Genomic DNA, 22084 nt, shown 5'->3' on the forward strand with positions numbered 1-22084 from the left:
AGCAAACTATGGGTTGCTGGTGTGTATTGATGTGCACTGCACGAGGTGCTGGGGATGTTTGTGGATGCTCCTGGCTGCTCCGGTGGCGTGCCCCAGACCAGCTTGCCTATCCTTGCTGGGAAGCTGGTTGGAATGAGAGATGCCGCACCTTACATAGCAGGGACCAGCTCTGACTCAGCAGAACTGAACATTAAAGACCTTTAAATGCAGCCCCTGGTGCCATGCAGCCAGGAGTTGCTGTCAGGGATTATCTTAAACAAACAGCGTTTGCTTTTCCCAAGGCTGAGGGCCGGGATTTAAGTGTTAAGCTTTTCTTTGGATTATTTTCTGCAGGTTGTTTTCCCCCCTCTGTTTTCCTCCCTGGTTTTGTGTGTGTGGATGTACCCTTGACACATTTAAAAACATTATTAATCTTTGTCATTTGTATTTTAAAATAACTCCGTGATAGCAGCCAGCAGCCCTTAAATCCTTTTTAATTCAGGCTGACCTTGTGAGCGCTGATCTGGGGAGGAGATGCTGCCATAGTGCCGTGTGCTCACCGACAAGTGCTGCTGCTTGACAACACACTGGCATCACTGGGCACTGAGCGTGGTCACCCACATGGCACCAGTAAAGCCTTGATGCCACGTGTCACCCTTCACGTCACTAGTGATGCTGTGGCGTGAAATACCTTGACAGGAGCTTCTTGAGTTTATAAACCCTAAGTTTTCAGTTTACATTCCCTGATGGTGAAACAGAACTGGTTATGTTGGGTTTTAAAGAATAAAACCACGCTGAAGTGAAGATGCAAGTGCAGCCCAGGGAACCACCCTGGGGAGGCTCATGGGAGGCTGAGCTATGGTGGACTGCTGGGGGGGCGATTCTGTAACCTGTAGTGATGCTGAAATAACTGTGGGGTGCCATAACCTGCTGTCGTGTTTTCCCAGCCCTGGACCGACTTCAGAACAGCATCCTCTAATAGCAGATAACGCACTGCCACTCTCGTCCCTGGTGCTGCCTCCTGGGTGATGGTTTCCTTTACTAACCCAACTTTCCTTCTCTTTTCTGTCCCTAGTGCTTGTACGGCTGCTACGTCCATTCCTCCATCATCCCCACGTTTCACAGAAGGTGCTACTGGCTTCTGCAGGTAGGATGATGCCAAGTTCCTCTCTCCAGGGGTCACCCCATCAAGGCTGTGTTTGCCTACAGGAGCCCGCGCTTCCTTGTTTGTGGGATTTTGTTTGGAAGGAATATGGATTTTGGTTGTTGTATATGTCTGTTCAGAGGTACGATACGTTTTCTCTAGCAGATGTAGAGCTGGTGATAGCTCAAATGTTCCCTAAATAGAGTCAGCTCAAGTGAGACTTTCTGAAGGCTTTTAGTTGTCTTTTCCTGTTCCAAAGTGAGGCAGGCGCAGGAGATCGGGAAGCAACTGCGGTACCGGCATGTGATGGTGCAAGAGAGAATCAGCGCCATGGCTGTGTTTGAATTTGGGCTGAGCCCTGTGGCCAGAGTGCTTTCCTCCAGTGGGAGTTCAGTCTCAAGGAGTTTTTGGGGGTTACTCAGTGATTTTTCTTGGCAGTTGTGGGCACAGTGAAGCCGGATTTGGGTAGTGGCCTGATCCCCTTGTGTCCATGGGCTGCGGTGGGTGAGCTTGGGTTCACATGAGGGAGTTTGCCTGGGGTGGGTATTCTCTGGGCTGATGCTCACCCCACCTCTGCAGAGCTACTGACGTTATTGACTGGGTACAGTTGCTACAAAGTGGAAGCAATTTGTTTGGTTTTGTTAGAAAACAGCATTTGACACATATTGTAATAACATTATTGTTTTAAAGATTAAACCCCTGCAGTCCTGAAAGCAAACAGGTCTGAGCAAAGTGACATCTGTTTCAAGAAGCAAATGGAAAATAATCCCTTCTCCACCCCCCCCCCCCCCGGGTTTTGCAGTTGTGCTTCTGTATCAAAAAGATGCTGCTGCTGTTGTCACTGCTGCGTGAAAGACACACCATGACCCTCAGGGGATGGTGCCCACGCCATGGATATAATCAAACAGAATGTGCACAAAATGTTGTTGTCCTCTGTGATGTTTATGTGTGTCTCAGCTCTGTCTGTATCCTCTGCATGTAGTTGCCATGTGGAAGTGAAGGGGAGGATGCTTTGCACCTACAGAAGTCATTAAATATCCATGGTTCAATGCATTGAGCCAAGCAGAATGTCTGAACTTTGGGTCCTGTTTGCTCAGGGCAGCAGACAGTGCTCACATCATGGTTCAGAATCCATCTCTGCCAGTGCCGTGGTGGATGCTGTGACACATGAATTCAGAGGAAACTAAATTCCCACTGAGCACCCTGCAGCACCATAGGATCTTCTTACCTGTACCCTGAGGTCTGGCTTGTTCAGGTTTGGAGGGTGTGTGTTGATGTTCAGGCATCCTCTTTGCTTGATAACTGCTTTGGGTTGAGATGAGCAGGTGGGAAGTACCTTTCTCATGAGGCTGTTTATGAAACATGATGCAGAACGGTTTGCATGTAGATACTGGTATTGAGAAACAAGGACACAGTGTGCGTTTGCTGTGGGAGGAATGGGGGTCTGTGATTCATGACAGCAACTCCCAGGCATAATGGGCATCCTTCAATCATGCGCTCAAGGTTATGCAGGCGGAGAGAAAAGAGCTGGCCAGGAATAGATGATGCTTTTCTAACATCTGCACAATGTCTGTGTTCAGATCCACAGTGAATGTAGGGGGAGTGAGACCAGAAGGAGAGGGAGAAGGTACTTTGTGCATCTGCCTCAGTCTTCTACTTCAACACCCCCCAGTAAATGACTTTGATACTCCAAAATGGTACAGAGAGGGCAGTGCCTAACATTAACTTCCAACAAAATGTTGAGCTTTTCAGTTTGCAGAGCAAATGGGTGATTTTCACCTTCCTGGGGCATGGAGCGCTCTGCCTGCGAGTCTCTGGTCAATAGAAAGTAAATACAATTAGTCTGCGATGCCGCCTGTGTTTTATGGGATGATCTTCCTCCAAATCCTATTGTCAGGTTAGATATTGATTAAAATCCCCATGCAATTGTTCTTGATCTTTTCTGACTAGTGTTTGCTGCGGAAAGGCCAAGACTCAAACAAGCCACAGAGACTATCAGTCTCTCCCCTGCATTTATACCGTGCTATAGCCATTAATGCCATTACGGGGGTATCCAATTTCTTACTTAAACGACTTTGCATTGTCATTTATGATTGACACAATGTGCCTTCTCCCTGCAGACTGCTCAAGAGGATAAGAAATGAAATCCAGTCGACTTGAACTGTCTGTGGGCAAAATGCAGTTTTCTGAGTCTCTCCTGTGAGAAGTTACCCTGCCACGGGCAAAGACCATGGCATGGTGGCGGGTTTGCAGTGCAGGGCACTATACATGAGGTTTCCTCTTCTCCATTCTGATGGGGTTTTACGTTTTGAGACATTTTGGATGTTCTTGATAATGGCTTTTAAACGTTGCCTTTCCCCAGGCACCTTTGTTGTAAATGCTGAGCAAGCGTTGTAGTGTCTGCAGGAGACGGTCCAGCCCTGGGCACTGGCATGGACCTCCTGGAGCCGAGTGGAGGACCCATCACCGGGGTGGTGGTGTTTTCCTACATTGGGTTCTCATGTTTTTCTTTTAATTTCCTGATACCCAGGAATAGAGGATCATGCTCTGAGCGACAGGCAGAGGAGGAGATGGGGCTGAGGATGCTGATGACCTCTCCAAGGGGCGCTGCGGAGGCTCTTCAGTAGCGCATCTTTCTTTTATTGCTTTGCATTACCTTTTAGCATCCTAAAAGCAGCAGTGCCCTGGCTATTCCCAGTCAGTCAAGCGGAGAATGGTGCTGCTGAGGCCTTTTTATAGGTATGAGGGATGGCAGGTCCCCAAACTCTTGGAAAGGCTTCAGTACACATCATGCCACTGGGATGCTGGTTCGGCTGCCAGCAGGACACGCGTGTGCAAACACCCTGTGTGTATTTAGACCTTCACAATGGCACCAGATTTTCTGTCAATGAAAAAAGAGGAAGAAAAAGCCCCTGTTTGTACTTGTGATGACTAATGCAGGGAAAACGTGGAGTCTCAGATAGAGACAATTTTCAAACATTGGCACAGCTGAGTAGTACAGTGCAGTGTGTTCTTCTGCAGCGTGGTAATTGGCACCCCAGGCATTTAGAAATACTCTAGTGCCAGGCTTCAGGGCAGGCTGCTGCTTGAGAGGTTACTGGAGGAGAGTTTCATCTTTACTAGTGATGTGCCTCTTGCTCTCTTCCACTCCTGCGCCCTACAGCTGGAGGTTGAGTTTGTTGGACAGGCATCGCTTTCCATCCTGACATTCTGATAACTTTTTTAGTGCTGGTGCTAAGGTGCTGTGGTTATGAGAAGTAATACATTAAAAAGGGCATTGCCCCCTTTTTCTTAATGATGAAGTACATAAACTGTGCTATAGGATCATACTGAAAACTTCTTGTGAATTTAGGCAGTAGCGGTATATTAGTTCTTCGTGAGTGGGACAGAGATTCTCATATCGCCATCTTTCCTGTGATTGTTTGCCTAAATATGGGAGCAATGTGCATTTTATGCACTCGGGCTTCATTAATGTTAATGCAGAAATTTGGTGTTAATTCTGTACATTTTGCCTCAAATTTTCCATTATGTCCTAAGCAAGAAGAAAACCTTCCCATTTCCTTTTGGCAGCGCCCCGGCAAGGCAGCATTCCCTGTCTCATCACTTGTGCTGCATCAGCAGCATTTTCCCTGTCCCTGGCTGGAGGAGCAACAGCCAGCTTGAGGATTTTGGTCTTTTTCAACCCAAATTGGAAGCATTACAATCTCATCAAAATTCCTGAGACTTTTGCTTAGTAATGGGGTTTTATTTTTCATGTGGGTAAAATAGAAATGACTGGGCAATAAAGCACCGGGGATCGTGCACTGGATGCGGGCACTTCAGTCCTGTGCTGTTGGGGAGCAAGGTGTCAGTTACGCTCTCAGCATAATGAACCTCTGCATATTTGCTAACGGGAAGATGAACTGTTGCTGCTATGACAGCACATTTTCCCAAAGTGAGTTTCAGCCTCTATGAGGAATTAAGTGTGTATTGCAGTACAGCAGTGTGGCACAGGGTGCCTAACACTGCCAACGTGGTTCAGCATCCTGAGCACGCTGCTGTGATGACCCTCAGCATCACAGACCAGGTGGGCTGGGTCACCCTGGGACAGCAACTGACTGGTCCAAGGTCCAGGATCCCATCCAGGAGTGCCAGCACTTTGGGATCTATGGCTTTTAGCTCTGTTTGCCTCTGATGTGTCTTCGTGGCCAGTCTGTGCCCCCTTGGAGAGGCTCAGAGCTGCCACGGAAGAAGTACTTCCGATACCTACTCCTGCCAGATGTCGACAGCAAAGCTCTGTTTAACAGCGGGGTGAACAGGTAAATAGGTTTAGAAGGTGCCACATTGTGTAAAACTCAAGTTCTGTTTAGCACGAGTGCCCCAGCACTTCATTTTAATTATCATCAGAGATGGCTTTAACGGTAACAATTCATGTCTTGCTCTGCTGTACTCCAGTGTCTTAGCGAAATAAAGAAGCAAAAGCCATGGCGCTGCAGTGCTGGAAGACCTCTGTCCTTTGCCTTCAGCATCAGAAGCCTGAGAGGAACCCTTCCTCTTTGATGGGAGCCAGCTGCTGTGGCTCTGCTCTTCGTCATCTCCATCCCAGTCACTCCTGCGTCTCCCCGAGGCATCTGGGGCCACTGTCACTGCCAGCGCTGGTGATGGGCGCTGAGAGTCACTCGTGGTGACAGCCGCTCTCTTCTCCCTGCGCTTGCTGCCTTTGCAGTGTCTCCTGTTGAGGATGGAAATGCTGCGCACAGCTCGTCCCTCTGTCTCCAGCTCGTAGCTCATGGATGTGCAGCTCCTCTTGGCCAAGATGCTCACCTGAAGGTGCTTGGCACATGAAACTCCTGGCAGATGGAGCAACCCTGGCAGCACAGGGTTGGCCTGGGCAGGCCAAGGAGGATGGGCACAGCAGCACCCAGCCATGCCAGGGCTTCCAGAAGGGGAGCAGCCCCGGTGATGGCACTTGGGTACAGGCAGCGGTTCGCCTGGGGGTGATCCCAGTGAATACTGTTTCCCACTTGTTTTCTCATCCCCTGATTTGCATCCATTGAAACCCACCTCCAGTCTTACAGTCTTTTTTAAATAGAAGCACGGAGAGGATCTGTTCCAATTGAATGCTGTTTTTGCTTGATTTCTCCTCCTTCAGGTTGTACTTGCTCACTAATGTTAGCTTCCCATGGAGTGTTCACCTTCACTAAAACTTAACTTCCATCTGGCCATGCTCATCACGGCTCCTCTTCCTCCTGACAAGCTCCTTCCTCAGAACAAAGCTGTCCTGTGCAGCGTGCTCCAAAACCACCCTGTTCAGCTTCACAGAGCTGGGGAAGGACAAAGTGCTGGAGGGAACAGCTTCCATAGGAGCCTTGCTTCCCGGAAGAGCCAGCAGCACGGCTGCATTTAACATCCATCCGCATGCTCAAGACCATGAAAATAAATCAGGATGTTGCTTTCCTGAAAAACGCTTTTTTATGACAAAAATCTGCAGTAGATAAAATTGAGCTTGTGACTCAGGCTGGGCCATGCCCCTTTTATCTGTCTGGATACCTTCAAAGCAGAGATGTGTTTTGACACCTGCGGGATGAGTAAGATGGGACTGCGGAGAAAAGCAAGCAATAACCCTCTGCTGATGTTCCAGCCAAGGGGAGGCGGAGAGGATTACAAATGAACTGGTATGTCGGAGGCTGGAAACATTTGAGCAGGAGCGCTTTATCTTTTGTAATGTTTGTATAAATTATTTATTAACACACTTGCTGCCTTTTCCTGAGGAATTGGATGGGAAAGCAGAACGTAGAGCCGGCGGATTATACGCCAGAAAAAAGACGCCAGTGATTAAAAAGCAATTTCCAACCCTTTCAAGCACATAACTTTATTTTCAGAGCAGCTCTCTGCTATTTTTGTACAGCTCTCCACCATTTTAAAGAAAATCCCGAATCCGTTCCCTAGATATATGAGGAGACTGACGTTAATGCGAGCAAACTGGAAAGCAGTCGGAGTGCTTTAGTTGTTGCTTAAATAATCTGTTGTCATTTAGAGGAGAGATGCGTTTCCCCAACTGCTGTGGGACGTGCTGGGGTTGCTGATAGAAAGGAGGAATTACGGGGCTGATGTGAAACAGTCCAGGACAGGGACTGTCACGGAAATGGGAGGCACGTTCCGTGCTTGGGTTCTTGTGCACTTTACACCATCGGTGGGGAGCATTGACCTCTTCGCAGTGGCACCCAGAAGTGACACCACTGAAGCTGGATGGCTTTTGCCCGACAGAGCCTTGGTGGCATGGTTTAGTGTGAAGTGTCCCTGCCCATGGCAGGGGAGTTGGAACTGGATGATCTTCAGGTCCTTTCCAACCCTAACTATTCTATGTGTTCACCCAGGAGGACCCCAGACAGCAGAACCCTGCCTCCTCCTGTTCTGCTCCGGTTTGGAGCAGTGATGCCATCACCGAGAGATCCTGGTGCAGGGATCGCAGTCAGGCGACAGCGCAGCTTGGCTGGAAATTGAATCAAACCACAGGCTCCAAGATACTTATTAATATGCTCTGTATATTGAGGATTAGGCTTTTTGTGACACTTAAATTGAATTCTAATGCTATTTTGAAATGTGTAATACGCTGAATTTACTTCACCTCAGGTTTGAGTTAATGGTTTATTAAATTATACACCTTGCAGGAGCAGAGCTGTTTGCTGGTGTAGGACACTGAAGCTTGCAGTAGCAATGCAGCAGTTTTGCTGATCTCATCCACATCCTCCCTGGTCAATTATTAGGTCTGCAGGTGTCGATGAATGTATTATTCCTTCGGCTGAAGTTTCACCCTCTCCGGAGAGGCATAATTGGGGATTGGGTTGGAAGTTCTGTAGTGAAGCCAATTGCAGTTTGAGTTTAGAGATTTGGAGTTCGTTTTGGCGTGGGCAGCGGGGGACGTGCAGCAGATGCTGCCAAGGCTCGAGTCTCTCCTTCTAACACAAGGTATTTTTTAACTCTGATATGCAGTGTTCTGGCCTGCAGGGACCTGCCCCGTTTGTGTTTTATCTGTTAAGGCTTGATTTTGTAAGTGTTTCGGATAAATCACTTCCCAGGTGCTGCAGTTCCAAGTGCTTCTCTCGCTGTCCTTCTGCTGTTGTGAACACCTCACTTATTACCCCAGTTGCTTGTATTCTCAAAATCATCCTTTATTTCTGACGTAGGATCTCTCTGTTCCCTTCCTATTGAATGGCTGCCTTCAGCTGACACTGATGTCTTGTGTATGCCCCCAGTTAATGACCACTGATGCCTCCTGTGTCTTGCCCTGCATGAGGACCCATCCCAGTCACCTCCTGCAGCTGCCGCCCTTACTACTGCATCGCTCTTGCCGGTCCATGACTGTTCATTAGTTTAATGTATTAGTGAAGGGGCAAAAGCTGGAGGAGAAGGACCTAAATGGTTTTTCCCTCCTGAACAAGCGCCGTACCACAGGGCATCATGTTCTGTGTCAAGGAAAAAGTGCAAGATTTTTCTTGTCATACATTTGTTTCAGTTAAATGTCAGCCTCTTTGCATCTTCTCCTCATGCTGCTGCAAGACGTATGTCATCTGACAGCCTGCTAGCTCGCGCTGGAGTTGTTAGCCATCAGCAGCAAAGAAAGCACAATTTAGATGGAGTAAAATAGAGGTTGAGGTTTTTATCAGTTTAGTCTCTGTAAAATGGGATGGCCTCTTCCCTGGAAAGTGGATTTCCTGATAACGTAACCAACACAAAAGAAGTCTGTTGGATTGAGTTGTTGTCATACAACTTCATATTGTCCTCCTTTTGCAGCCAAATGCTGCAAAAGGCTCCTGAGGAATGCTGAAGGTATTTCTGATCTCCTTGCAGCGAGTGAAACCAGTGCAGATAGCGGCAGGGATGGGTGGTGTGAACACAGCCTAAGTGATGGTCACTCTGCCCATGACCCAGAGCCACATGTGGAGCACATCGCATATGTATTACCTGCCCATAGTCCTTGGGACAAGCAGGATGGTATTTGTGTTGGGAAATATGTTTGGCTGGCATCACTAGTACTGGATTTGTTAAGAACAGCAGCTGTTAAATGCTCTGACCGACCTCATGGAGCCACTTATAACAAGCATCACAGACTAAAACCTGCAGAATAATACTTTCTGAAACACATCAGTCAAACTTTGCTCATCTCGTGCTCCTGCATTTCACACATCTGTCCTGCTAGGAGTCTGCATCACATGCAGGGTGTAAAACTTTGTAGGAAAAGGAATCCGCATAGAAAATAAATCCCCTTCTCAGCCTACAGTGAAGAGAATGGAGCTGCGGCATCAGTTTTGCTGTGAATGGGTTGAGCGAGGTGCAGAAATCAGCCCTGAACTCCTCCTGCAGTGCTTGGCACTTGCACAAATAGCTCGAGCCTCAAATGCTGTTATTTTTTTGGGTTTATTGAACATTAAATCCATCACAAAAAATATGCAGAAAGAAAAATGAATGCAACATCTTTCAAGGTCACTTGTTTCTGTGGAGGCGATGTGACTGCGCGGGGCTTTCTGTACTAAAGCAGTGTCGGTGCAGGAAACCATACATTTCATACCATCCACTCCAAATCCTGTAGCAACCTTCCTTTTTCCATGGAAAAATACAGCAAACGTGTCCCGTAACCTGCTCCCTGAGCAGTGGGGCACTCGGATCAACAGTAATTATATCTATTAGGGGATCTCATCTCCTGTCTGCCATTTATTGACCTTTCCTTCAGTGTCACTTTCTGCTCAGGAGCCCAGGTAACTGGATCTCCAGGGAGGACCAGCCATAGGAGCATTTAGGACGGTGTCAGAGACCCACTGGAGTTCCAGAAGGTGCTTGATTCTGGACCCATGTAATATATGCATTATGCTGACACATCTGGAAACCTTGGAGAAAGGAATTTTTCTCTGAGTGGGATAAGAAGTTACAACCGTAGATGCTGGGAAGCTGCTAAAAGAAGTTGTCTCAAATAGCTTTTCTTTGTGTAATACTATTTTAGATCCTAGAGTCTTTCCAAGCTCAAAGTGACCCACAGTCAGGGAACTAAACTCTCATTTCGGGGTTTAGAATCAAATAAAGATGGGTGGAATCAAATATGAAGTCCAGTAAGGATTCAGGAATTAATGTGACTGGTGTGACTGGAGGGACAGCGCTGTGTTTGGGGAATGAAGCGGTGTCAAGTTTGGGGTTTAGCAGTGATTTGTGTGAATTAGCATCAGGAGAAAAGAGCATCAGTGGCTTTAAAAGGTCAGCTTCACCATAGCTTTGCTACACGTGATACAGGCCTGGGCACCATCTTTAGGCATGGCAAAGGGTGGATAATGTGTGTGTGTCCCCTCTATGACCTTGAAGCAGAGCATCCCTCTCGCAGGGGCTTCCCGGGGGCTCAGATTTCCAGCCTGCTGGAAAGGGAAAGGAAGGAGAAGGTGTGGAATGGGCTTGATTAAAAAGTGGTTTGGCTTTTTCTTTTGAAGGGTATTTGCAGTGGAAACTCTACATGAAATTTATACTCCTCTCCTATGATTTTGACTGGTTTTAGTGCCCAAATTCTCAGTAGAAAATGTATTCAATAAAAATTTGATGTGGAACTATAGCTCAGCAGAATCTTTTTTAAGAAATCCAGCTCTGGGATATTTATTTTGGATCTAGTTTCAGTTTTAGTGCCTGTTCCTTCTGCGGATGCCCTTGTTAGCCTGCTAACAGTTCATGAAGAGCTCAGCCCCTCTCATGCCTGGATCCCAGCATCCCGACAAGCCCAGAACATTCCTGCAGTGTCTGAAGGTGAAATGTGGGGGAAGCACAGCCTTCTGTTGGCTTCTTCTGGAGCCAAACCCATGCTTGTTGTTAATGAAGAGACCCAAGGGTTTGGGGCTGTCTTGAGCACGGGGGATAAGCGTGCAGCAGGTAAAACGTTACCACACCATGGGCAGTGATATGGGCAACAAGAGCACCGTGCGCTTGACTTACAGCAAGTCTACTGGGAAGTAGTTTTAGCAGGAAAAGTGCAGTAAATGTGGATTTATTCCCCTGTGGTGCTCAGCATACAAAAGGAGACCGTTTAGAGGAAGTAGGAAAGAAATCTGGGATGGCCACCATGGAAATTGCGGGATAAACCCAAGAGCTGTGAGCCCCCGAAGTGTCGCATCTGCTGTGGAATAACATTGGGAACAGGTGGGATGATCCCAGCATCTAGGAAGAGTTAACTCTGATGTGTAGGGGAGAAGGGGATTTTTTACAGGCTTTGGAGCAAGTGCCAGTGATGAAGGACATCCCTGCTCACCTTGATTCCTGACCACTGTGCCAGGAGTTTCCCATTTGCTTCCCATAATTGCAAGTGAGCATCGCTGTATTACACAGCCGTTTGTCCAGTTCCCTCCTCGTGCTCCAGGCTGGGAGAGGCATCCCAGGGCAGTGATGGCCAAAGAGGCCCAAAGTGACTCTCCAGACGTAAATCCCAAGGTTTAAACCTCTGCTTTAGCCCTTCAGAGTCACCATGAAGATTTCCAACAGGTTCCTGGTCCAGCGTACTGCGACAAGCTGGATCCTGAGCAGGGAGCTGCCCCGTGAGTTACTGCCTCCTTTAACACAGAGCTGGGGGCTCAAGGCACCAAGAGCTTTTTCCTAAGCTTTAGTGATGGACTCGTGTTCTCCTGTGAGTAAACGATCTGCTTTGCCACTTTTCAATTTAAACAGGAGTACACTGAAGCCCTCTTGCAGAAACATCTCTTGTGTCAACCAGACCGGGGGCTTTGGGTTGTGTTTCTCTCGTCTTCCTATTTTTCTCTTTACTTCCAGTGTTCTCATATCAAACCCTCACTCGGAAAAATACTGCCCGGAGGCATGGGAAATGGCACATGGCTCTATGAAATATCCCCCTGTCCTAGGATACACCATGTTTTCATTTGGTGACAGGCCAGGATTCAGTGCACGGACTAAATATTGTGGCATCCTGTTTGATTTTTGCCTCGTTGGATGGACGAGACGCTGTAGCTCACGGCCAACATGACCATTTTTCCTCATGGTTTCCCCTTTCTCTAGATTACTGTCTGTACGTTTCAAAATGGAACAGGATTCCTCCGCGCTTTATAAATTAGGGCCATATTACAGCAGCACCCAGCAGTGCTGCTATATTTCACATGGTGTCAGGGTTTCTATTATAAACCTTATTTTTCAGAGGTTTATAGCTCAGCCATAAACATTCACTGGATGCTGAGGCTCGGAATGTAACAGCTGCATCTCAGCCATGCAGAGGATGTGTTTGCATGGGGGGTTATAAGCAAAACAAAATGGGCTTTGTGTTATGTTCGTGCATAGAGGTCTATATAATTATGTTAAAATCAGTGTAAGTTTATCCTAGCTGTGATTTCAAAGTTAATTGGATGGAAGTTAGGAAATGCCCCCTTTTTGGTAGCTTGCTTTCTTTCTGTTTGCCAGGCAGGATGCTGGGGGGTAATTATAGAGCATCCTGGATTGCCTGTGCCCGGGGAGTGATTGGATCCCGGCTGGCATTGGGAAGGGCCATGTCCTCAGAAGCTAACAGTCCCTAATAGCTTTTGCTTACTTGGAGCGGTCAGCTGGTGGCACTGTTAATCACAAGGGCCATGCTTACTTGCCATGGGGTATCTAGCTTATACCATAATGATCGTCCGTAAATTCCCACTCTACAGAAACAACACCCTGAGAAGGGATTTGTGACTCAGGCTGTGCCTCCAATAATTAGCTACAAGGGCATGCAGTGGTAGGACAAGGGGAATGGCTTTAACCTGTCAGAGGGGAGACTGAGATGAGCTCTTAGGCAGAAGCTCTTCCCTGTGAGGGTGCTGAGGCGCTGGCCCAGGGTGCCCAGAGGAGCTGTGGCTGCCCCATCCCTGGCAGTGTTCAAGGCCAGGTTGGACACAGGGGCTTGGAGCAAGCTGCTCCAGTGGAAGGTGGCCCTGCCCGTGGCAGGGGTTGGAGCTGGATGAGCTTTAAGGTCCCTTCAACCCAAACCAGTCTGGGATTCTATGATTCTACATGTGTACATGCCTTTGAACGTATATAATCATTATGTGTGCTTATGTTGACATATGAGTAAGATGCCAACCTCCTCCTTCTAATAGCTTTCCATAATGCTCACACCTGCTGTAGTGTGATTTGCTGCATTTCAACAAATAGGCTAGCTCAGATGAATGAAGAATATCTTTCCACAGGCCTGCAAGCACGCCTGTCAAAAGAAAACAAAACGGGGTATTTGTGGCCCTGCGCTATATGCAGCCATCACACAACTGTGATTGTGCCTTTATACGTGCAGTTCAAACAGTCATCAACACAGAAGCTGTTTCATATATACAAGCAGCTAAGGAATGAAGGACACAGATTTGGTCTGAGTGTTAAAAAGAGAAACCTCCACACAATGTGCAGGTCAGTGTTAATCTAAGACTGTGTCTTCTGTGTCCTTTTTGCTCTCGTTGGCTTTCCAGCTGCATGAGTTTTAACATCAATGTCACATAGGCCTGTCTTTCAGCTTGTGTTTTCTGTACATTAAGGCATTTTGACCTTAGTGCTGTTGGCCTGTGTTAATTCTCACTCTGATATCCTCCCTGCTAGGAGGCACCCAACCAGCTCTGTAGGGGCACAAGGAGCACATGGGCTGGTTTAGCTTTGAAAGTCGTGTTGGATTCCTGCAGGGAGCACATCTTCACCACCTCTTCCCCAGGTGCTCCTCAGCGTTTCTCGTGTGAATTCAAACCTGAGTCACACCACACTGCTGTGTAAGATGTAATGACAGGGAACTGCGTATTGCACAGTGATAGGGGTGTTACGCTGCAGCTAACCCCTTATCTGGCTCCCTTCCACGCGCACGGAGCCAGGCTGCTTCCATGGACACACCTGCACAGCCTCATTAATTAATACCATGTTTTACATTTCGTTTTAATAAAGCCTTTTCATTACGGAGCTTGTTCCCATGGCAGGAAGAATTGGAATTCCTTGCAAGAGCATTCTAATTAAGCTGTAAGTGCAGTGGGGAGGAATTCCTGCTTGGGAAGTGTATCTGCCTAAGCTAGCTCCTTGCAGGGGTGATCCCAGAAGACTTGGGCAGTGCTCCCCTGGCCTGAGCTTTGGAAGGTTTCTGTCCAAGAGGTGCTGTGTGCCCAGGGCCTTTCCTCACCATCGGTTTCAGGTTCAGGTCCTACTTCACAGGCTGCAAGAGATGGAAATCAATCTCTCCAAGGCAGTAGTGCCCCACTTTATGGCTTGCTGGACCACTGCAGCTCCCGATGTGCTCGCGGTCGGCCAGGGCAGCAACATGGGAGCAGCTTTTTTGCTGAGCTTGGTCCTGCAGTTATTTGCTTCCTCACTGTTGTCTGCATCCAGGGTTGTTCCCAGCCAACACTGCAGCAGAGATATAGGGTGAGAAGTTTGCCCTATGGAGCCAATTTGGGCTGCTTGTTCTGTTTGATACCAAATACCAGGAGTGGCTATGCAGGAGGTAAAGTACTCTGATATCTTAGGTCTGTTGTGGCTTGCTCCTCTGGTTTAAAAATCGATACCCCTCATGTATGCACAGCTGATCACAACATGGGGATTCATTTGGATGAGCATAAGGAAACTGGGGCTCACCATGATGTTAAAGCATCACTCTCAAGGAAGCAGCTCAGCAAAAGGAATTAATTCGGTTGTGTCAGAATTACTTGTGAACTTAGAAACAGATTATTGCTTTCTCTTTGGCAAAAACTAGGGCTTATAAAATGAGACAAAGCCTGCCTAGGAGGAGCAGTTGTGTTTCTGCCTCTAACCTCAGGGATGCTTATTGATGAGCTATACAGCAAGAAGATGGAAATGCTTCATTAGCAGGCGACATTGCATGTTATCTGGAGAAGATCCTAATGGAGTAAATTAGGAGGGAAACATCTGTTGCTTTCTGTCTCGGGTTTTAGTGCTCAATCTGATGCTAATTCTGGCCTTTTGCGACCTTTTATATGTCCCTTCATCCTAAATGGGAGACGTGTTTTGTTCGTTAACTGTGGATGTGCGCTGCAACCTCTGAACTTGAATTGCTTCAGAGTTCATCTCTACCCTCTAGGAGAGATTAGTCCCCATCTTATTTTCCTGCATTCCCAAGGCCTTACAGACAAAATGTTAGTGATGGGACTGGGGGAAAGGAGGCTGAGAGGCAGTAAAATCCTCAGCCAGGAAGAGATGTGTGTATATACACATGCGTGTAGATATAAGATGCCGAGTTCTGCCTTCTTCCCCCTTTTGTCTAATGATGTTATCATTAAAAAGTAGCTAGAGCTTGTAACAGAAAATTACAGGTTTGGTTTGCACAAAATTGATGGCGTTTTAGGAAGAAATGCTTCTCGCAGCTTCACATCTAAAGATCCGGGTCTGGAGCTCCCTGGTCCATAGGGAGGAGATGCAGACCTGATGCTCAAGTCTGTGCTGCTCAGCACCACGTTGCAGTTGCAGAAGAGTTTTGTTCAAGGCTTAAAACACTCGCTCAAGTTAATGACCAAAAATGTCAAATGTGTCCGCAGCTAATTATTCATTAGCTGCATAATTAGTGTGAGATGATCATGACATTTTACTGTTAGTAATTTTTATACTCTAATAGGAATGAAATCAGGCTGTGATTGCAGCACTGCAGTTTGAACTCCGCACTGGAGGTGTGTGTTGCTGGGCTGGGGAGGATGCCCTGACGAGCTCTTGCTGCCCAAGGTTGTGTGTTGCAGCCTGGAGTGCCGTTATCCTGCCTTGCTTATTAGCAGGGATGCAAATGGGAAGCATCATCCTGCAGGAATTTGGGGTGAGGCCGTGGGCATCACATGGGCCGACAGCTTGCAAAAAGGGTACAAAATGACAGTGAAAGAGCTGGGATTTCATTTGGGTTTGCTCTGAAGGGAGTGGAAAGAACTGGCTTTGGTGGAATCCTCCAGCCACCAGTCAGTTGTCACGTTTGGGTCATTTAAGGAGGGGTAGCCTCAAGTTTATTGCAAACAGTGGACAAAATACTTTGCATTATAACACACTGTATCCCTCGACAGTGTATTCTAAATGATCACCTTCTGCCTCTTCTGACTAGATAAGACTTTGGCGTGGCTGTGGTTTCCCTGATTGCATCTTCTTTCAGTCCTTGCTGGGAAACACACCTTGCGAATTCAGGCTTGTGATGAATTTATGTGAAGGGTGCAGTGTTGAGCTTCCTCCCTTCTTTCCCCTCGCAAATATATTCATTCCTCAAAGGGCATCTCGAGCTTTTATGCCAGCAGAAATTCAGGATTCTCTAGCAAGTATAAAAACAGATGAGTGAGACAGAGCCTTTCTGTTAATAGTATTTACCCATGCTGTGCAGTGCCACCATCAGTGCTGAGGTACATCTAAGGAAGCATGCGGATGGTTGTCCACATTCTGGCCCCCTTCGTTTCCCATCAGAAGAACATAGGAGATAACAAAATGGGAACCTGGGCACCTTTCTGATTTGGCCAACCCATCAATCTTAGAAGAAAGTGCGTGGAGGCCAGCTGCTATTAAGCAAGGGCTACTGGTAAGAGAATCTTCCATCTCCTACATGGGCTCCACTTCTTTCTTGAGGAAAGATCCTTTAAAAGACAGGATTTCCTAAGCATGTGGCTTGGCAAATTCTGCTGCTGAAGAGTCGTGGTTCTGGGGAACATATCAGAAGATCTATCTCTGCAAATGGTAATTGCTCAGGCAACCGGAGTGTTCTTGCATGGATGTTTCCATTGACATGGGGAGCAGCCCAGCCAAGTGAGCAGTAAGTGGCATTGCAGGCATGGTTCAATGCATTAACTACAAACAAACCATTATTTCTGCACTTGATGTTTAGGCATTTTGTTCTGAGAAAGTGTTGATGCTGTTGGGTTTCCTGGGATCAGTTTTTAACTTCCTACCACATCTCTGCTCTAAATAGAGAGTTGTGGGATGCAGGTAGGAGGCTGAGCCTCCTAAATACCAAGCCTGGTTGTCTTCATTAGACTCAAAAAGAGCAAAGCCAAACATGTTGGGTTCTGTTCATTAAGAGACTGGCGGTTTCCTGGCTTTGTTGCCTTTCAGTACACCAAGAACAGATGCAGTTGACAAGTGGCATCAGCCAAGGGATGCGGCTTTATAAGGTTCTGTTGAAGCAGGGCTTGGAAATAGCCGGCTGAAATCTAATTTGTAGCCAAGTGGAATAAATTGGAACTGATAGTTATTCAATTAATGGCATGGGCAGCAAGGTGAGGTCTCCTCTCAAAATAGCAGAATAAGGTTGCTTGATGGGGAGCTTTGGGAAAACGGGGCACGGCACCAGGTCTTCAGTCAAATCCAGCCACTAATCATCTAAGTGGCAAGAGGGAGATGTGATTATTATAGAGAGGCTCAGCAAAACGGTTAGAGCGAGTGCTTCCCAAAAGCGTGATGGAATCCAAACCCAATGGACGTGCCCTGGAGCCTGCCTGGAGCCGAGGATTTCCTCGACAGTGCTGCATACACCAGTAACCTGTGTCCTGCAGGAAGCAGCAGTCAGGACCAGAGGTGCACTGTCTTCTGCTCCTGGGGCTCTTCATAGGCACTGATGGCATCTCTGAGCACAGAGGCTAGTTCTCTTCTGTCATTCACCTGCTGAATTAGAAGTTCCTTTTGTATCTGAAAGGGTTGTGTTTGCTTGCTGAGGAGTTGGGGAAGAATGGGCAACTTTGGTGTCTTTTAGTGCTTTTTGTGCATCCCATGATGCAGAGTAGGTGGTTCGCTAATGCAGTCACCACACTCCATGCGAACTCCCGCGGTGCAGTGTTTCAGATCCTTGGATAACTGCATAGTGATGAAGCTGCCATAGTTCTCTCCACATAAGCAGACCAAGAAATGTAGAAAGGCTTTTTCTTTTCTTTTTTTAATCAAAAGAAAGATTTCTTCCCATGCAAATGGCCTCCGTGATAATATTATCAGTGTTGCCTCAGGCTTGCACAAGCTGAATGGAGGAGAAGTGGAGTTTATGGTTTTCAGCAGAATGGTTTCATGCTTTACCAGTTCAGTTTATAAGTGGAAAAGGATGACTAGTTTTACCTGGAATAATGGAATTCTTTGGTTGCATTTAAGGGCAAACAACATAACAGGAAAGTTTGTATTCCTGGCTGGAAGCAACCCCATGGCTGAGCACTCCTGCCCCCGTGAGTGCTCTCTGCTGTGACCCACACACTGTGCCCATCCCTGTGCACTTGGGTGTTGATAAAGTTTGGGGTCGGGCTTTGCCTTACAATGTGAAGCTTGTTGGCAGCAAAGGGCTGGTTTGCTGCATTCGTGTGGGCCATGGGCATCTTGTTGGGTCTGCGGGGCACGTGCGGGGCTCTGAGCAGCCTAAAGCAGCAGCAGGAAGCAAAAAGCTGGTTCGAGAACATGGTTAATCCCCTCAGCCCGGGCTCTGCAGTCACTGGATTACTGAAGCATGAGAGCAGGACTTTCCTCCTGCAGCGCTTGGCAGATCCCCAGCACTGCTGCATGTCAGCGTGCTGCAGTTCTGCATCGGCTGATGTCCTGCTCCTGGCCAGAGCCGCAGACACACTGGCACGTGCAAAAGACAGCAAAGCAAAGGGTGACGAGGGTCCTTCCAAAGCCTAAAAGTTCACCTTTTGGTGATGTGTTGGTGCTGAGGTTTGGCTTGATTTGGTTTTGGTGCAGTGCCCTGTGCTTCGGGCTCCCTTCGCATGGGGCTGGGCAGCAGCACCCTGCAAGCTGCTTTTCACAAGAACCCCAGGGTGCCAGGTCTGAGGCTTTCTGATCTGTGCTGGCACTTCTGTTACACTCACAGTTCTGGTTATTAAAGAAAAGTGCTTCAGCAGAGCTGTGGTGGCCTTTCCCCATAGCAGGTCTCATTCAGGTGTTGGCACCGAGATTGTCTTGGCCAGTGTGAATGGGAACAATAGTAAATTTGTGCAGATGAGCTCAGATATTGAGCTCAACATAAATGAACCGCACAGATGAAGTCTCAACTATGGAACATTTCTCGAGTTGTGATATAAACATGGTCCAACATGTGTGGTCTTCCATCGAAAGCAGAGCTATGAGGATGAGATTTCACTCTGTGACACTGGTTTGGTGCCTGTGGAACCAGTAACAATTTGATATTGTAGCTTGCTCATTATAAACTTCTGCAGGAAAGGGGAATTAATTTTCTTGTGCAGTCAGAAGTTGTCAGAGGAGATCCCTCCCTTCCTGCATAACCAGATCAGAAATTCCTCACGTATGTGCATTGACCTCTTCTCTCCGGGGAACACATTAGTTGAAGTTGCACTTCTCATTAAACTCCTGCTGCCGAAGACGAGTGTAAAAATAATGCAGAGTAACAGTGGCAGGCCTGGAGGAATTTGTAGGAGTATTAGGCAAGGCAGAGGGTGATCCATCAGGCTGCTTTCAGATCTGGGCTCCAAAGAGGAGGCTGCCCGGGGCAAATCTGCGCTTGTACACAGGACGTTCTTCTGTAAGCAAGAATATAAGGGCAGTCATAGGATCCTCTTATTGCGGCAGCATCCTGAGCTGTCTCTTGACATGCAAGCGTTTTATCATCTCGCTGGGACGCAGAAGCTGTTCCAGGATGAAAAGTGGTTCTCCCTCCATCGTCATACTTTCTGGTCCCTTTGGAGCCTGTTACCACGTGTGCATCTTCCCCTGCTCCCTGTGTGCACCCAGCGGTGCCAGAGCACGCCCCACGGTAAGCCACTGGTGAGTAGCACACAGACCTGCTTGTTTCCCCATTGCATGGCAATTTATTATCTCCCTGACTTAGATTGATGTCTGCTAAGAAAGAGGTGTAAATTCGGCTCACCAGGCCCATCTGACAGGCTCATGGTGTTCCTGGCTGCTGGCTATGCTGGGTTTGCTGATGGATGCTTCTCCCTCTTTCTTTGCATCATGCCCAGAGCCAGTGCCTCAGATACAGCTCCTGGTGAAAGCAAAGGCCTCTTGCCGTGTGCTGGGAGGGCAGGAGCAGGTCCTGCAGGAAGGGACGGGGAGGGGTTTGGCTCCGCCTGGCTGGAAGTGTGTTCCCTGCGCTCTTGTCCCCCGTCATGAGCAGAGATAGGGCCAGCCTGCACTTCTGTCCCTAATCCGTTTGTCCTTCACTTAGGATGCGTGTGAGCATCTCCATAAACAGAACAGGAGTAATCACATTGTGAAGAAAGCAACCTACATAAATGGGGAAAATGGGAAAAGGTGCAAATGGTCTTACCTGTAGATATCAGATCTACAAGGTAGACAGGACCTGTATTCTCAGCAGTGCTCCATCTTGAAATAGTAGTGATGAATATTTGTCTTTGGCAGCGTGATGCTGACAGGGGGATTCACTTTGCTTGATTGTGTTCTTGGAGAGGTCCATGTGTTCTCTCTTCAATATTGCAGTGCTGGCCTCATGGCTTCTTGCTGACAAAACTTCCACAGTTCTTAATATCAGCCTGTCTGCATTCATCAGCTGCAAAGGTTTTCCATCCTGTCAGATACCAGAATTGCACAAGACAGAGGATGGAGAAAACCTGGGAAGCTGGTATGGTAATTATTTAATCTAACCCCCCTGTACCAGTGGCTGTGCTGTGATGACTGCAGACTGTGATGCAAAGCTAAGAAATACCTGATGTTGTTATAGTGCAGCCTGTGGAATTGTAAATGCCCTATTATCTGAGCACTCTCTTGATGCTGTTTTGGCACTGATGTATGACACGGTGATGGAGAGTGCAGTGAGAGCCCTTCCCTGGTACCCAGTTTGCAGTAGACCCAACCTATTGGCAGTCATCCTTTGTGAAGCATCCCCTTTGCATCATCCAAGAGCATCAGAAGGGGGTCCCAGGTGCCTCAGGCTCCAATACATGTGTTGCCACTGTATTTATTAAATAGATACATACCGATTAGGAACAAGTCTAAACCCCGTGCATTGCATTGTGTATCGGTCTCAGCTGGAGTTTCCGGGATGTGAATGTTCTTTTAAGAAGGCATAGATGGTTTTCTTGGAACAAAGCGCAGCCTTCTGGTTTTCTCTGAAGTACAGTATTCAGATATATTTACACGTATTTAAGGCTATGCCACTCAACTGATACTAATATTATGGGTGGAAATCAGTATTCAGAGAGGAAGATAATGCTGGTGGAATGATATAAAACATCCTTTTCAATACACACATAAAGCAGCCCTCTGGCAGCTCAGGTGGCACCTTTCCTTTATGATTTCATGTTTGAAAGGAACATGGTGTTAAAAGAACCCGATGGTTTTAAATGTGTTTCTGTGTCAGTGCTGAATTTACGTGATGCGGGTGATTGGCAGTGTATTATCAAACAGGAGATGGGTCTGTTGGGCACAAAGTGAGATCTCCATTCCTGGCAGTGAAGCGTGTGCTCGGAGGAAATGCTGCACAAAATGCAGCTTTTTCTGCTGCCTGAAATCATTCCCCTTCCCAGAGCCAAGAGGTTGGGGATTTACCTCCTGCCAGGTTTCCAGAGAGATCCCCATGTTCCTGTCACACGGAGGAGAACAGATCAGAGGAGGTTCAGCAGGAGCTCGGGAGACTGATGATATATGAGCCTTTGAAATGAAGTGCTTGCATATAGTGGTGGTGGAAGCAGGTAGCCAGTAACTCACACGCACACCCATGTGCTCAGCATCTCTCTAGCCTCTGGAAAGCACCTGCCTTCTGTTGCCAGTGGTACAAGCTATGCGACTCCAGCGTTGCCTCCCATGAAAAGCAAGGAATAAGATGACATGCACAAGCATCCGACACAATGGGAAGGACCACGACATCCTGGTCAAGCCGGGCAAAATCATCCCATGTAATTTTTGCTATGATTTCTGTTGGGAAAATGGGGCAGGGATTGAGCCTGGTGATGAAATAGCTTTCAGGGCTGTGTAAAGGCTTGATTGCAGCTCTTTCATTAGCTGTTCGGTACAGCTTGTCCCTCAGCAAAAGGATGTCACCAGCAATGGGCTGCACAGCAGGAGAGCAGCGCTTGGTGCCGATGGAATTCA

At 47.5% G+C, this 22084-nt stretch overlaps 1 protein-coding gene across 2 annotated transcripts in view; it reads left to right on the plus strand.

The window, feature by feature from the left end:
• The window catches only part of CAMTA1 (calmodulin binding transcription activator 1), a 221624-nt gene that overhangs the window by 110836 nt on the left and 88704 nt on the right, over nucleotides 1–22084 (plus strand). For both annotated transcript variants that reach the window (XM_080631333.1, XM_080631332.1), the window contains exon 5: nucleotides 1055–1126. In XM_080631333.1, coding sequence (XP_080487459.1) covers nucleotides 1055–1126 — 72 coding nt within the window. The remainder of the gene's footprint in view (nucleotides 1–1054; nucleotides 1127–22084) is intronic.

Source organism: Psittacula echo (assembly GCF_963264785.1).
Source record: "Psittacula echo genome assembly, chromosome: 17".
NCBI classification, from domain to species: domain Eukaryota; kingdom Metazoa; phylum Chordata; class Aves; order Psittaciformes; family Psittacidae; genus Psittacula; species Psittacula echo.